This window comes from Solanum lycopersicum, chromosome 3 (genome assembly GCF_036512215.1).
Source record: "Solanum lycopersicum chromosome 3, SLM_r2.1".
NCBI classification, from domain to species: domain Eukaryota; kingdom Viridiplantae; phylum Streptophyta; class Magnoliopsida; order Solanales; family Solanaceae; genus Solanum; species Solanum lycopersicum.
This window is the reverse complement of record NC_090802.1, coordinates 64,131,170-64,148,187: the sequence shown is the minus strand read 5'-3', so window position 1 is coordinate 64,148,187 and position 17,018 is coordinate 64,131,170. Positions and strand designations below refer to the sequence as shown.

The window sequence follows — 17,018 nt, the reverse complement described above, 5'->3', positions numbered from 1 at the left end:
AAAAGAAGATATTAGTAAATTTTTTCTAATAGCATAGAATAAATTTAGTGTGATATAATTAGAAAAAAAATAAAGAGATGAGGCATGACATTGCAACTTGCAAGATAAAAGGAAGAAGATATATAGTAGTGCATTGAGTAAACAGTAAAAGGGAGGTACAGAAAAAAAAGGAAAGAATTTTTTTTTTAAGTAACTACATACAATAAAAAAAAATACAAGAAAGGAAAACAAATGTAAAAACTTACAAAAAAAAAACGTTATTGTTAATTATTTTTCCGTAACTACTTCTCTCTCTTTCTTCTTTATTATATAACATTTTAAATAGAAGAATATATATATATATATATATATATATATATATATATATATCATATTATAAATGCGAGTAAATTATATTATATTAAGTAAAAAATGAAAGGAAGAAAGTAACTAAAATAAAAATAAACACAAGAAAGGAAAACAAAACGTTTAGTTTTTTTTTAGTTTTTCGTTAACTACTTCTCTCTCTTTCTTCTTTATTATAAAAAATTTTAAATAGAAAAAGATTTATAAATATATATATTGAACTTTCAAAGAATATATATATATATATATATATATATATATATATATATATTATAAATTCATTGAATTTACTTTTTAGAATTTTTTAAAAGTATAATACATTAGAGAGGAATTTAAAAAAAAGTGACAAATTGTAGTGACGTGGGGACTAGGGAGAGAGACAAACATGATGTTTGAATTTTGTTTGACTGATTTTATGGATCAAAAGAAAAAATTGTAAAGAAGAAAACAAATTTCAATAATAATAATAGTAAATTGTGATATTAAGGAGCAGAGACAAATAAGATTTTCTCTTTAAATTTATAAAATGGAAGATAAAAAGACTAATTTAAGAAAAAATATTAGTGAATTACAGTTATGATGAGGAGAGATAAAAGCAATAAATTATAGTAAAAGTAAGAAAGAGAGATAAATAAGGTAATACTTTAATTATGTCATATATTAAATTAGATACAATTTTATAATTTCTATTGAGTTTTAACATAAAATATAAATGAGAAAAATATTTAAAAATCAAGAAAATGGATAACTTCTTTTGAGTTTTTTTAGCATGAAATATAAAGGAGAAAAATATATAAAAATCAAGGGATAACTTATTTTTATCAAGAGAACTTATTTATTTATATTTTTTTAAAAGAGAGTCTGTGAATATTAACAGAAATATTTAACATTTGCGTTTTTCTTCAAATTTATAAATTAAAAAAAAAACAATTAAGAAAAAAGGAGCTTTTTGTGAATAAGAATAATTATTTATGGTTATACAGAAGAGATATAAACAATTTTTTTTATTTATATATATAGAGAGAGAGATTGAGAGATATACAACCCCAATTACATAAAGAATAAAGTAATTAAAGAAACTAATAATTTGAGGCATTATATACTTTAACAAAATACATATAACAAATTTGGAAAAAACTTTCTAAACAAACTTTATCAGAATGCTCATAGAAATAAAGTTGAGTCCTTTTTACAAAAATAATTCAGAAAAAAAGTTTATTGTTATAACATATGCATTTAGATGAGAAAAATAATCACATCTTTTTAAGTTATCACGTGTCTTCAAAGCATTAAGATAATCATAGTTTCTCAATTTATTAAACAAATGAATTTAGTAAATTATAACAAAAAAATGTAAATTAGGACTTTGACAAACAAAATATGAGATTTCTACATTAGAATTAAAATTATAATTTAAATTCTACAACATTTAAGAAAAGTAAAAGAGAATAGTAACAAAATTAAGCATGATAGTAAGGAAGAAAAATAAATAATATTATTATTTCTATAATCTTTTTTTTAAAAATAGAAGGTAAAAGAAAGGTTACGAAAAAATGATAAATTGTAGTAATGTGAGGAGAGGGACAAATAAGGTGTTTGAATTTATTTTTTTTACTGATTTTATAAATCAATAAAAAAACTTTAAGGAAGAAAATTTTCTTCAACAATAATTATAAATTATGACAATAAGGAGGAGAGATAAATAAGATTTTTGATTTTCAAAAATTATAAAAATGTAGAGGGTAAAAAATCTAATTTAAGAAAAAATATTAAATTATAGCAATTGATGAAAAAACAATTAATTGTAGTAATGATAAGATGAGAGATAAACAAGGTAAATATATTTATTGTAATCATAATATAATATAAGAAGAGTACTATAAATATATTTTTAAAAAAAACTAAATTAGATACTATTATTACTTCTTCTGAGTTGTTAATCATAAAATATAAATTAAAAAAAATTTAAGAGTCAAGAAAAAGAGAAAAAATAATAATTATGAGTCTTCATCAAAGAGAAATTTTATTTATTTATTTACATATTTTACGGATCAAGAGAAAAAAAATTGAAAAAGAACTTTTTGAATAATAATAATATTTAAATCTATTTTTTCTTCAAATTTTATGAATCAAAAGAAAGAAAATAATTAAGGAAAAAAATAATTAATTAGGATGATAAAGAGGAGAGATAAATAAAATTATTATTTTAAAAACTAAAATGTAGAAAAAATAATAAATTATAATAGTATGATTAGGAGAAATGAAAAATATTTAATAGATTGTAATAATATTAAGGAGAAAGATAAATAAGATATTTTATATTCTTTTTGTGAATATTATAAATCAAAATAAAGAAAAAAAAATTGACAATAAAGACGAGTGATAATTTTGACCAAAGTGAGGTATTGCATCATTCTTTTATGTCAATCTTCAACTATAACTCAAAAATTTAATCAAAATAAAATTTATTTTCATATGATTATATTTAAATTTATTTTCATAATTATACGTGAATGTTTTGCAATTATCTGTTTTTATTTCTTTTTAAAAGTCAAACACTTCTGATAATATATTTAATATTATATATATTTTGTAATTTTAAATTACGGTTATAATCAATAACACAAAATTTATAAAACGCCGTTATTGTTACATTATTTAATTTACAATTTAATAATAACTAAAATTTGAAATTCAATCTATTTGAGTATAAAAATTATAAACGATCCTTAAAATATTTTTAATATTAAAATATTAAAATAAAAATAAAAATATTTGATTAATACTAAGTAATGAGTATATATTTTAGGGTGTTCATGTATTAATTTTACATAGAAAGAAGTGCAATCATTGATTTGAGAATGCAAGAAGTATATTTGAAATGAAACATATTATCAGAGTATTCAGTTTAATTAACTTTTGAATTTTATTATTTTATACACATAATATGCGAAGATGTTTATTATCTATAAAATATTTTTATGTAGTTTATACGAATCTTTTATCTTTATATTTCATATAAAAGATATAGATTAAAATATAGTAAACGATTTAATAATTTTTTTTAAAAAAACATATTCTTATTCGAGGTTGAATATATTGAAACTTAATAATAGCGTAACATTTTGGATAACATTCTTAAAAAATAAATTTGACAAATGATAACAATTGTCTTGATATAGGTGCAACTAAAGAATCTAAAATACCAATAGATGTGATTCATGCAATAATCATACAAATTTAAATTGTATATTTGAAAAAGGAACAAAAACGGTTGAAAAATGAAATATTCAAAGGAGTTTTATCATATCAATATGAAAACGGATAATAAGACGTGTAGATATATTTTATTAGTATTTTTCAGTTATTTATAATATAATTCGTATATACTCAAGAAAAAAAGTACATCGGAGTATATGTTAGTAATATAAAGATTCAAACTCATTGATATTCCAATAAAATGTAGAAAGTGACATATTAAGTACATGTCCAAATAAAAAATTACTAAGAAAATATATATTGACATTTGACATATTGATTAATAATGTACTATCCCTCTTTTAATAGATTATAGATGTTAAATTTGCTAAGTTTCATTTCAATCATCATCTCAAAACGATCTTCATAATTAATATATACGTAAAAAAATAAAGTGATAATATTACATTTGGAAATAAAGAGAGCTATATAATTGATTGAAAAAAGTAATCCTTTAATATTCATTTTAAAGACCGCGCGAAGCGCGGCCAAATTCCCTAGTTGAACAAACAATTAGGAACATAAAGAACATTCTCTTGAAGTCAAGTTTTCAATCAATGAACATTAATTAATTTATTAACTTGACCCGTAAAAATGAATTAATTACTATGTTGAATTGTTGATCAAATGTATACTTTTAAGAATAATAATTCTCAAGGGTAAAATAGAAAGAATAATGTCATTTATGCATTGATTTTGTGAAAAAATAAATATAAAGAAACATCTATTTTCAACAAGGACAACATATAAATAAGAACAGATGGAGTTCTTAGTCACTAACTAAATCAAGATAGAATTAATTAAATAATTAATATGATTTTCCTAAATTTAAACAAATTTTGAAGATTAAGAAATAATAAAATTGATCAATATATTAATGATTTCTTAATTACAGTATATAATAAAAAGCGATCATTTAATATAAAACAAATGAAGTATATTTAGGCTGATTTTATATTATTTATAATAATAGTAATAATGTGACGAGTTTAATTTTGATAAAAGAATTTTCTTAAAATATTAATTTAGATGTCGTACCAAATTGAAACAAGCAACTAACTAAAGCTTTGACATGTCATTTTAGTACGTCACTTTTTAAATCAAATTAGAAAAATTCATAAACAAACTCTTCAAGTCACAAAAATCATTGTCCTTAAATTTTCAACCAAAATGAAAAATCAAAAAGAGGATTTTTAGTAAATCTTATACAGCTACAAAATCATTACATATTTGTTCTTTGACTTTTTTATTTTCTATATTTTCTTTCTTATTTGTTAAAATGTCCGAAGTTCTTAACAATGAAATAATACTAATATTATTTTTTTCAATTAAATATCAAGATTTTAAGTTTGAATTATTTGAATATGTAAAAAGAAGAAATGTAAATATATCAATGAAGAGATATAAGAGATTGATAATGACGCCAGATGTTAAGAGAGTAGAGACATAGAAGGAAGTGTTTAGATAAACAACATATTAACACATCTTAAGTTTATTGACTATCGAGAATACGACCTTACGCGAACTATAGGTGTTAGTTGAACATTTTTCGTTTCTTGTAGAATAGATTTAACGGTCTTACTTAAACTTTATCTTTTACCAATAGTACTTATACTATTTTCGTAAATTTTGTTCTTTGATTGTCACCTGCTTAAACTCCGGATTGATATAAAACATGAAAAAATGAATTATCAAGTCGAATTGAATTATTTAATATTTGATATTCGAGAGTAAAATTTTAAACTTACAATATTCGAATTTAAGTTTTCATAATACAATATATTATAACTTTAATATAGTATTATAAATACGATAAATTTGAAAATCTCGAACCGAATGCTATAACCCATCTACCGTTAATACATAGGGTCTTCGCCGCTGAGATGAAAATAAAAAGGTACATATAGTATAGCTCAAGGTCCATTTGACGGTAACTGAAATCCGAGCTAGCTATTTTTTCGAACGGTCAATTTTTTTCCGTTTCTATCGTCTCTCCCGCGATACGCGTTTCATTTTCTATTTATTGTACTTTTTCCGACTCAAGTTTGACGCCGTCTTTTAATCCGTCAAATCTCTTTCTCTTCTTTCTCCCGATCTTCCATCGGAGAGAAAATCTAGGTCCTAACGATTTCTAATGGAAATCTAGAAACTTCTCAAAATTCACGTACAGTTCCGACGGAGTAGATGGATCGACGGAGGACGGAAAGTCCGGTGTACGCTCGGCAGTGGAGTGGAGGATCAAGTAGTACAGGTTCATCGTCGCCGGCGGGATCGCCGGCTCATCCCCGTGCTCGATTGCCTCCTACGGTAACAGGAATGTCTACTATAAAGAGGACTCAGAATGTGGCCGCCAAAGCTGCTGCTCAGCGTTTGGCACAAGTTATGGCTTCTTCTCATAGGCCTGATGAAGAAGAAGATGATGATGATCTAGGGTTTCGGCCTCCTACAGCTGCTTTCTCTACTAATGACAATCGGAGTAATAGCAATAGCAAGAACAGTGGTTTGACGGCTATTTCACTAGCCAAACCCAATAGATCTCCTTCCCCCTCGGTAATTTTTATTACCTTTTAATTTGAAAATAAATTGAACTGTGTTTTGTATGTTAAATGTTGTGCTTGATATCGGCTGTTGCATGATTTGATGTGAGATTATGAATGATTCTCGATGAACTAATGATTCTTGATTCTTGAACTGTGTTTAGTTGAATTTGTTTGGATTGGAATCGGTTGGTCAATCAGATTCTTGATAAAAAAAAAAAATAGTTCATTAGAGAGGAGGTAAAAAATTATTTACAGGTCAACCCTTTTCTTAGGCTATAATTTTCTGACTGGAAACATATGATACATTGCTTGACTATGAGGGAAAGTGCACTGATGTGGTTTTCCATTTGACTTTTCATCTGCTGGCTCAAGATTCAATGAAATAATTTTGCTTTTGATATATCTCGTTCTAAAATCTGAAAGCCAAAGGCTATTATTTCACCTCTCATCTTGCCAGCCAGAATACACAGAAGTCACGGTGTGTGTGTGGGAATGTGTGTCGTCGTGGGTGTGGGGGTGGAGAAAAATCCATGAAGACACATGCTAAGTCTAGAGACTTAGCATTCTAGAAGACACTTCTATTAGTAACTTTTTTTTTTTTTATAAACTACTAATGCTTTATAACTTGTCATGCAAATACTTTGCTTAAGGTTTCTTTTCTGATGGTAATTAGATGATATCATGTTTAGTTAGGTCGAAATTTTATGGATCACACTCCTTCTGTTCGTTCATCGTCTACTGGAAGACCCTCCTCGATGTCTGTTCGTACATCAGCAGCAGCAACAACAACTGGAGCAATACTGCAACCAAGTAGGTCATCAGTGAGAACTCCAGTTACCATACCACCAATAGAACCTCCTAGTAATCGCTTGAGAGAGAAAAGGTAACCATTGCTATTTTCTTTATCTTCCACTGATAACATCTATTAATATTTTGATTTAATATTTGACTGAACTATATCAACTTATTTTATTTTGTTAAAACTAGTATACTGTGTAACTTCAACTTTCCAGTGCTTATTTGATACTTGCATTGAACAGATGGATTACTACTTCTGCCTTGTTTATTTTGAAACTCAAACTATAAACAGATTACAGTTGGACTGAAACTGAAATAGTGAAATTTTGACCTGATGTTGAGTTTTCACCTAGTTCTCATCTGTTCTAACTTTCGTAATTTTATTCATCTTTTTCTTGCTTGTCATTGCTTATGATGCTTAATTTGTAAGAGATTTGGAAGTAAGCATAGTTTATTTGTTGAAGACCTGACAAACTACATAGAATTAAGGACTACTCTTGTGATGTTCAGGAGCAATCAGTCAACTATCAGTCAACGCCTCTCAATCCCATATGTTAGACTCCATAAGACAGCCTTCTTCCTGTGACATACAGGAGGATAGTGGCAAATAACCATATGACATATTTTAAATTGTACGATAATGATGTTCCCCTTAATCTGTATAATATCTTGATGTGATGTTTTTTTTTTAATCATGGCAAGATGATGATCTTTAACTGTATTAGAAATTAATTTTAGGTTCACACCAGAATTAGGCCGAATGGATTTGAAGGATTCTGGAAATGATCATGAGACTTCTGCGCTTCGTGATGAGGTATGTCATCTAATGAAGATGGTATCTGGATGGCTACTAAAATAGGCTAGACTTGTCCATTCTGGTGCATGTGTTCATTGTCTCTCGAGGCTCGCGTAATTTGGACAATTGGATATATAACAATTCTGTTAATATTCAAATGAGGGTTTTGTAATTCTTTGCAGCTTGATATGCTTCAAGAAGAAAATGACATTATTTTAGATAAGGTTAGTTGGTTTACCTTTCTAAATGAAAAGGATAAATGAAAAAAGAAGAAGAAGTTTTGCGACTTTGTAACTTTGTGGATCACAATTGCTGATGTAATTTACAGCTACGTCGTACAGAAGAACAACGTGAAGAATCTGAAGCTAGGGTTCGTTTGTTGGAGAAACAGGTAAGTCACCAGTAGTAATGGTCTACACTGAGGATAGTAGTTTCTTGTGGGTGATTCCAATTTTACATACTATAAACTTAATCTGTTCCCAGGACATCTGTAAAATGTTAAAGTTAGTTATAAGCACCAAGAAAAGGGGTGTAGCTGATTATTGTGCAAAAAGTGGTTTCAGTCAGCTAATCATCTTAACTGGTTTTCATTGAATGAGACATATATTACTTATGGCTTTCTTCACTTATTTTTTTAGATTTAACAGTTGTATGAAGCTATATCTATTACTTATTTACAGGTTGCTTCTCTTGGAGAAGGACTATCACTTGAAGCTAAATTATTAACCAGGTACAATCTGTAATATTTTCTCTCCTTCCATATTTCTGCTTAACAAACATTGTCTGATGGTATGCAATGACTACAGGAAGCAAGAAGCACTTCGCCAGAGAGAGGTAGCTTGAAGAACTGTGAATAAAAGTAGTCAAGACAAACATTGTTACTTAACGTGTCATGATGCATCAAATAATGTTGCTCGTCATACTTTTTTAATGTTTTAACTTTAATGTATCTGGACAAGTGAAGTCTATTGGGAATTTTGATAATGCTCCTCCTTGCTTGCTTAATGTTTATGCTTGTTTTGCTTTTGGTTTGATGATACTGTTCTTCTCCTGCATTATTATTGCAGGCTGCTCTTAAAGCTGCACAACAAACTAAGGATGGAAGAGAAGACGAAATTACGATACTTCGTACTGAGATTGAAGTTAGTTCATGCTACTCTCTGGGTGCTGTGTGCTTTTTTTATTGTCACTGATCTTCCTTTTTACTTCTTTTTTTTTTTTTTGCATTTTTTTTTTGTTCAGAACTTGAAGGATGACACTGCAAATGCAATGGAACAGCTTCAGGAAGCTGAAGCTGAAGCCAAAGCTCTTCGAACAATGACACAGAGAATGATTTTGACCCATGAAGAGATGGTTGTTGTTTGAATTCTGATGCGATAAACTTTTTGCCTTTAGCTTCAGATTATGCTATTCACTGCCCAGTCTCTCTTACTTGGATATCTATTGTCCTTTTGACATTCTAGGAGGAGGTGGTTCTAAAGAGATGTTGGCTTTCTCGATACTGGGGCCTAGCTGTACAATATGGTAATTTGCTCAATCAGCATCTTTCTTTTGGATTTGTTTAGTGGGTGTAATATGTATAGTACTATAGTTACTGTTCAGAAGTTACAATCTTTAGCATCTTCCAATTGCTTATGTAGGATAAAATGTGTTTCTTGGCTTAACAAGTAGAAAAATACCATGATCACTGAAAGTGTCCAAATTGTAGCATTATGTAGTTGAGAAAATCCTCCTAGTCAGATGGCCAAAGAAATGGATGAAGTTTTAGTTTGAGAAGGTTCAAGGAGCATCAAATTTGTCCTACATTGGCCTCCAGATGTACTGGTCCCTAGGTATGACACCATTGTGATTGAATGTGTTAAAAGGGGGCCCCATAATACGTAAATCACTTGAAAGAAAGTGGCCCTGAATGACTTGTAATGTCTTGAAATTCATGTAGACCTAGCGAATAAAAGGGCACAATAGAATTAAAAGATATATATAGGCAACTCCAATCAGTTGGCATGAAGTTTAGTTATAGTAGCATGATACTTTTGGACCTGTGTGCGCTGGAGAAGTCTTTTGGTCTCGCCAGAGATTTTAGAGCCTTTAAAAATGTAGAAATTTCTAATTTATATAATATTGGACCAATATGAACTTAAAAGGAGCGAGATGGACACTTAAGATTCATATGACTGAAGTTGTAATCCAAAATTTATCTCCAAAAAAAGAAAGTTGTTATCCAAAATGAAGCAAATCCAAAGAAGGATCTCAAACTGTATTCACTTTCTTCCTTCTTTTTCATTACCAGGAATATTTAGGTGCATTCTCCTGTTCTGCATGGTGAGGTAGGGATCTTTCTCAATATATCTCGAAAACATGCAATATGAGGCTTACCATGTCGTGAACAAAGTCTGGTACTTAAGTTAAGAGGAATGTAGAGGAGCTAGCTGATGCTCCTTATATTTTGAACCTGGTTTTTTTTTGGTGTGTGTGTGTGTGTGTAATTTAGCTTTCGACTATCTAAATTCTAATTTTATTTATAAATGTTGGTATTCCAGCCAACTAGTCCCCACCTTGATTAATTTACTGTTACTTGATCGCTTCCACCAAGGTTAGATACATGAGCTGAAATCAACTAGTGGTTTGCTCTTTGGTCTCTGCTTGGATTTGAATCCATTGACCACTTACCTGGATGCTTAACTATTTTATCTTTCATGATCCACAAGTCTTAGTTTGCCTTGCGAAAGCTTTGACTCACTCAATTGCTATTATCACAAAGATAAGCCACCTGACTCTTTTAACATTTTTCACAAAAGAAACGAAGCCGCCTCTAGTTGAAATAGTTTGGCTGACTATCCTAGAAACCATTTTAAATTATTAGTCTTTATGTTTAGAATGAATTATTATGCAAGATAAGTTAGGGATAGCAATGGATTGTTGTTGGTGATAAGTTGAGGACCGATTGGTGATTACCCAAACCATTGATGTATGGGAGTACTAATATTTTTAATGATACGTGGGAGTCTCGTAATGAACTAAGCAGTAGCCTTTTCTCTTCATGTTCAATCTTATTCACGAAACCATTTTATTTATTTGTTAAATACTCTAGTTTATAAGTGTGTTCTTCGTGGGTCATTTGCGGCTGTTTAGTCATGTGGTTTCTTTGATATATACTTGATTTTTTGTTTGGGGTGGTTTTGGGAGAAGGGGGGATGCTAATAATGAATTGGTGTGCTAACTTTTGGGGTTTCAGGTATCTGTGCAGATATAGCAGGGACGAAGCATGAACATTGGTCATCCTTTGCACCTCTTCCATTTGAAGTTGTGATTTCTGCTGGCCAGAAGGCCAGAGAGGAATCCTGGAATGGTGCTTAGCTTTTCCTTGCAATTTTCTGTCCTGCATTAACTCTAAATGTGCCTTTTTTCTGCTACTCGTGTTTCCCTCATTGCATCTAAGTTGGATTTTAATCTCTCTTGTGTTAAGCAGGTGGCGATGATTCTGATCGGAGCAAACGTGCCCGTGACATTAGTGACTTATCTGGAGAGGGAAATATTGAGAGTATGCTGTCAGTTGAAATGGCTCTAAGAGAATTAGCTTCCCTCAAGGTTTCTGTTTGTTTTCCTTTTTCTTTTTTTTTTAATGAAAAAGAAATAACAAAAAATGTTTTCTTCCTATTATATGTCGTAAAAGCTGTGAATGACATTATTTCTGAAAAAAATTAAACAAAAAACTGCAGTATATTCTTTAAACAACATTTTTTCTGCTTTTAGGTAGAGGATGCTGTTATTCTTGCATTGGCGCAGCATCGGCGCTCAAATGTAGTTCGGCAGTCCTCTGGTATGACTGATGATTTTGTGTAAATTTGTAGTTCTGTTGGCTTCAGTGCATGTAACTTATTTCTACTTTGTACTCCTCTCATCTGAGGTGTCTGTTGTATGCTTTTACACATCAAAATTTCCATCTCCTAGAGTTCATACATTTTTGCTTGACACCATATCTGATTTTCCTAATTGCAGTAGGGCATTGTCATCAGTTTAGAGCAAATATCTGTTGTCCATCTCTGTGTTGTTTGCAATCCTGAATTATATTATTAACTTGACTGCTTGCTAAACATCCAGTGGCGCATGTACTTTAACTTAATGATTAGCTCGATAGTCTTCTTGCCGTTCCATCTGGTGCAGTTCTCTTATGTTCAAGCCCCTACTCCATCTTCTGTTAGTTTTAAAATCGAATAATCTCAATCTTTTGTTAGTTTTGAAATAGAATAATCTCAACCAAAAAAAAAAAAGAATAACACTGACTCTCGTCTTTTATGCTTTTGTTGCTTGCAGATCCTAAATCATCTGTTGACCCCAAGTTGATGGATGCATATGGTAAGGAATTTGCTCAATTCACTTTATACAAATTTGAACATATTTGATTGGAACACCTTGATTTGCTCAACTAGGTTATTTGAATATCCTCCTTAACTAGGATTGGTAGATCAATTTAATTACGTTCCTATTTTAAGAATTTGTTAAGAGCAGCTGGAATAATCCCTTCTTGATCCTATGTATGTACATATAGACTCTCTTTGGGACTTCTATGCAGATGTAGAAGATGCAATTCCTTTTACATATCAGTGTCAATTACCCATTTCCCTTTTACATATCAGTCTGTATTTGTTCTTTTCTAGGTTGTGTTTGGTATATAGGGCATGCTTTGTTAAAACTGGAGGCTGTTGATTTGCGATGGTATAATCTGTACTTCTCTCTTGGGGTTCTTCACAAGGGTTTGATCCTAGAGCTGTGTTTTTGGTTGCAGAGTTGGGGCAAGAGGAGTCGGAAGATGTTCTTTTTAAGGAGGTCAGTTGTCTTCTTTTTCTTCGTGATTAAGCTATTTTCTTCTGGAGCCATTTCCTCTTCTTCTGTTGAATTGGCCCTTGAATATATATGAGCATGCTGGAAGATATACATATCATACTCCTCTACCTATCAAAATAAAAAATTACATACATGCTCTGGTGAGATCAATTTACAAGGTGGAATTTTTATAGATCTATAAAGATCTGAATAGAGGCCATGGTTTAATTGAACGTTGAAACTACTTGAGGAGTATTCCACTTGACCAATGTCGGTAGCACTAGTTCCACCACGTGATGAGGTATCTTTAAAATTGCAGGCTTGGCTTACATACTTTTGGAGGAGAGCCAAAGTGCATTGTGTAGAAGAGGATATTGCAGAAGAGAGACTTCAGGTCTGGATAGGCCGTAGTGGACAGACACCAACCACTCATGATGCAGTTGATGGTAATTAACGTCCTCAACTTTTTTCTTGGATAAAAGGAATGCAATCCATACTACTAATAAAAGCTCAAATAATGGTAGCTATCACGTTCCACTGTTGCCACTTCAAACATTTCCATTGGAGCCTTGCATGGAAATTCCTGTTACAGAAAAAGTATCTTCCTAAAAGGCCTGTGTTCCTAGAATTTTATTATGTTTAATCAAGGTTTAAGCACAAAAAACTTTTTTTAGTAATTTATAATACTAGTGAAAGCCCAAGCTCCTGCAATATATAGCCGAGTCTCTTGATCCATTATAGTTTAACCCTCGGGTACCCCCATTTTATGATGCTACCTTGAGGCCGGGATAGGAGCTAAATTGGTCTTTCTACTACACTTCACTTTCCTTCAAGCTTTGTCTCCTATTATAATTTTATTTTTGTTTTTCTCAAACACTTCTAAAGGAACTTTTCATTTTAAAATTTAGGAAATTATGTTTAACATGGAAATTGAAGTCCTTTGAAAAATCATGTTTTCCTTTTCATTAATATACATACTAGGAAAAGTTACAACCAAATAGGGTCAACAGTTATGGGTAGGAGATTTCAATTTAAACAGTTTCAAGGAAAGTAGAAGGAAAAATTCTGAACAGTATCTACTTCGTAAGGTTACGCATGTAATAGGGTTGCATTTGTTATAGCTAGTATAGAAACAATTTGAAGATAATTTTGTTCCTTCACTTGTAATAGAGTTGCTCTTTGCTCTCTTGGACAGCAATTAAGATGCCTCTAAAAGCACGTTAGGAACTTTCACTTATCATGGTAGTGAAGTCCATACTTTGTAGGCTTTTATTGGAAGAGCTAAGTTTGGGACCCATAAAGCTAGTTTTACCTATATGAATATTGTCAGTGGTGCCATAGAACATTCTTTTGTAGGCGTTGGTGGAAGAGCTTTTTGTGTAAAGCTATAATTGATCATCGCATGCATTGGTTAGTACTGGACCAGCAAAGCTAGTGTTACCTAGACAAAGAAATAGGATGCTATGAACCAACGGAAGACAGGGTGTTTGATGGAAGAAACAGTATAGAGGATATATTCTCATGGCACCATCGATGTGCCATAGAACATTCTTTTGTAGGCGTTGGTGGAAGAGCTTTTTGTGTAAAGCTACAATTGATCATCGCATGCATTGGTTAGTACTGGACCAGCAAAGCTAGTGTTACCTAGACTTCATGTTTTCGATGGTGCCATGAGAATATATCCTCTATACTGTTTCTTCCATCAAACACCCTGTCTTCCGTTGGTTCATAGCATCCTATTTCTTTGTTTCTCTATTCTCTTGCATATTTATAAAGGACAGCTGAAAGGATATGATGGGATTCAAGTAAAGAAAAAAATGACGCTGATGACTTGAGATAACATTATTAGTCTATTTCTCAATCTTTCATTATGCTATATAAAGAAGTGGCTTGTGAGGACAGGACTCTAATGATGAAAATCAGAGTTAAATTTGTCTGTTGATTGTGTTATTGAAATATATTGACTTGTATGGTAATTCTGTTGCTCATTTTGACAGTTGAAAGAGGTTTGATAGAATTGAGGAAGCTGGGGATAGAACAGCAGCTGTGGGAGGCATCTCGTAAAGAGATTGACCACCAACCTAATAATGGAAAAATGAGTAGTGATTCGGAGGCATCTCCATGATGTACTTGTTTGATGTCTATTCTTTTACGGATTGTATTCTTCCCTTTTCCTTTTTCCTTTTGGGTTTACGATTCAGATAGATATTCTTTCTTCTTCATCTTCTTCTTCTGATTTATTTCTTCCAGTCTGTTTTTCTGGAATTTTGAAATGGTAGAGCTTGAGAACAGGTAACTTGTAATTAGTAGCTGTTTGTATAATCAATTTGAGTGATGCAAAAGTGATAATAGTCTGTGTCAATGTTATCTTTTGTTGAATTACATTATTCTCTTTTGTTGAATTACATTATTTCTATTAGTAAAACACAGGACATGGTAGAGACCCCCGCAGAAGGAAGAGTGCAAGTGGAAGTGGGTGGGGGTGAGCAAAAACCAAACCAATCGGTAAAAGTATTATTGGTTTGTTATTATTGGGGTATTGAGTTAACGGTGTTTAATGGTTTTATTAAAAAAAATAAAAATATTAGGTTATATGTTCGGTATTGATTTTTAATATTTGCTTAAACCAATAACTTAATAAGATTAGTAATTTACTACTTTTACTTGTACGTAAATATTATATATTAATTTTAATGTCTTATTAATTTCTATATTTGTACTTTAACCTTCAATTTATACTTCATTCTATTTTGAGTTCACAATTTCACTTTACACAAGAGGTTAAAATTTAAAATAAGAATATTATTATTCTTGATTTTTCTTTGTGTTACACTTATATAGTTCTTTTCATTTTTTATTATTGTTTTTATTTTATGAGAATTTGTAAAGTTACAATATTGTGTTTTCACTTCAAATTTATTAGGAAAGTCATATATTTATTTTATAAGTATTTTTATTGGTTAAATTGAAAATTGAACTGTTAAGGACCAAAACTGATAAATCGAAGATCGATAAAAAATATATTATTGGTTTAACATATTTAAAAATTGAAAATTGTTAAATCGAATAATAATACATAAATCGATTCAAATCGATCGATGTACACCCTTAAAAGTGGAAAGTTCATGAGTGACTTAAATATAAGTGTTTTTGTGAGACAAATTATTGCTGGCATGAAATTCAAGAATTCTTGAATTCAATCACCCGTCAAGATCATGCTTCAAAACCTTGAAATTTCAAGTATAAGTCAATTTCAAGGCAATCAAATTCAAGCTCAAGCTCAAATATTTACTATGTTTGGATTGTTTTAATATTTTCAAACATTGATAATTATTTTTCTTGATGCAAAATACTATTATCTATAATAAAATATCAAATTATAAAAATGCACTTCTATAAATATTTTGATAAGATCGAATCATAAACCAATTAAGTCTCGGTAACAATTAGATTTTGATTAATGAAAGAGTATAAAATCATATATAGTAAAATCTTTGTAAATTAATAACCTCTCTAAAAAAAATTTCCTTCGATCTCGACTTGGATCAATGGAAAAAATCACCAACTTTAATAAAATAATAAGATAACATATTTTCTTTAAACTATAAATATATCTAAGACAATTTAATGAAATATAATTCTATTGTGTTATGATTTTTCTTAAAATTTAAATCTAGTTGAAACTCATTTCTAACTTTTCTTATTACATCTAAGAGCTTTGATATTGTCTTTTCGAATTGCACCATAAAATTGCGAAGAATTCTAGATGCAACAAATGTTTTCTTATGTGTATAATTGGCTCTAAAGGTCTAGTATCATCTTCAACTTCATCATGAACATTGTTTTTCTGATTGTCTCTACAATTTCTTCTAATCCCTGGACTCCCTTTTATCCGAATAATCGAACAGGTTATTGACATCTCTTTTATTGTGATAACCGAGACCATTAATCATGAATGACATTTTTACAAGTGGATTCATTCAAATTCTCTGAGATTGCATACCTCGAATGAATTTTACTGTGTCAAAATTTTTTATTATCTCTTGTTGAATATTTGTTGTCCAAATAGAAATTGCAAAATTGATAGCATTCAAAACATTATTTTTATTGGATCAGTTTGTCCCACTTCATAACCTTTTAATATTTCACGATAAAATATATTTGATAATATATCTTGAAAGCTCTTGTTATCACACATCACAAGATTGAAATAAATAAGGGCCCGTTTGGCCATAAATTTTCCAAATAATATTTGGGAAAAATTTGGCAAATAATGTTTGTCCATACCATTTGTCATTATTTGGCAAATATTTTTGGCAAATATCCCAAATTTCCAAATACTAGTTTTTTCTAGTATTTGGGCCAAATATCATTATTTGGGATATTTTAAAAATTAAAATTTTACCCCAATCTTTTATCTTTTACAAAAACACCCTCTCTAGTATTTGCTTGCGTTG

At 30.0% G+C, this 17,018-nt stretch overlaps 1 protein-coding gene across 4 annotated transcripts; it reads left to right on the top strand.

The window, feature by feature from the left end:
- Positions 1 to 5,301: 5,301 nt before the first annotated feature.
- On the top strand, positions 5,302 to 14,943 carry LOC101264412 (coiled-coil domain-containing protein SCD2). Of its 4 annotated transcripts, none has more exons than XR_011220170.1 (18): positions 5,302 to 6,153; positions 6,833 to 7,026; positions 7,680 to 7,755; positions 7,920 to 7,961; positions 8,066 to 8,128; positions 8,418 to 8,467; positions 8,544 to 8,571; positions 8,805 to 8,879; positions 8,980 to 9,090; positions 9,201 to 9,261; positions 10,973 to 11,086; positions 11,207 to 11,325; positions 11,491 to 11,557; positions 12,052 to 12,093; positions 12,396 to 12,453; positions 12,524 to 12,564; positions 12,881 to 13,007; positions 14,559 to 14,943. XR_011220170.1 is itself a non-coding variant. In XM_004235789.5 (17 exons), exons 1-17 carry the CDS (start codon positions 5,788 to 5,790, stop codon positions 14,684 to 14,686), a joined length of 1,704 nt encoding a protein of 567 aa, XP_004235837.1. In that variant the 5' UTR covers positions 5,302 to 5,787; the 3' UTR covers positions 14,687 to 14,943. The 4 variants fall into 4 exon arrangements, 2 of the variants coding, with proteins under 2 accessions (XP_004235837.1, XP_019068695.1); XR_011220171.1 differs by having other exon boundaries at positions 12,504 to 12,564; XM_004235789.5 differs by lacking the exon at positions 12,396 to 12,453.
- The last annotated feature ends 2,075 nt before the right edge of the window (positions 14,944 to 17,018 follow it).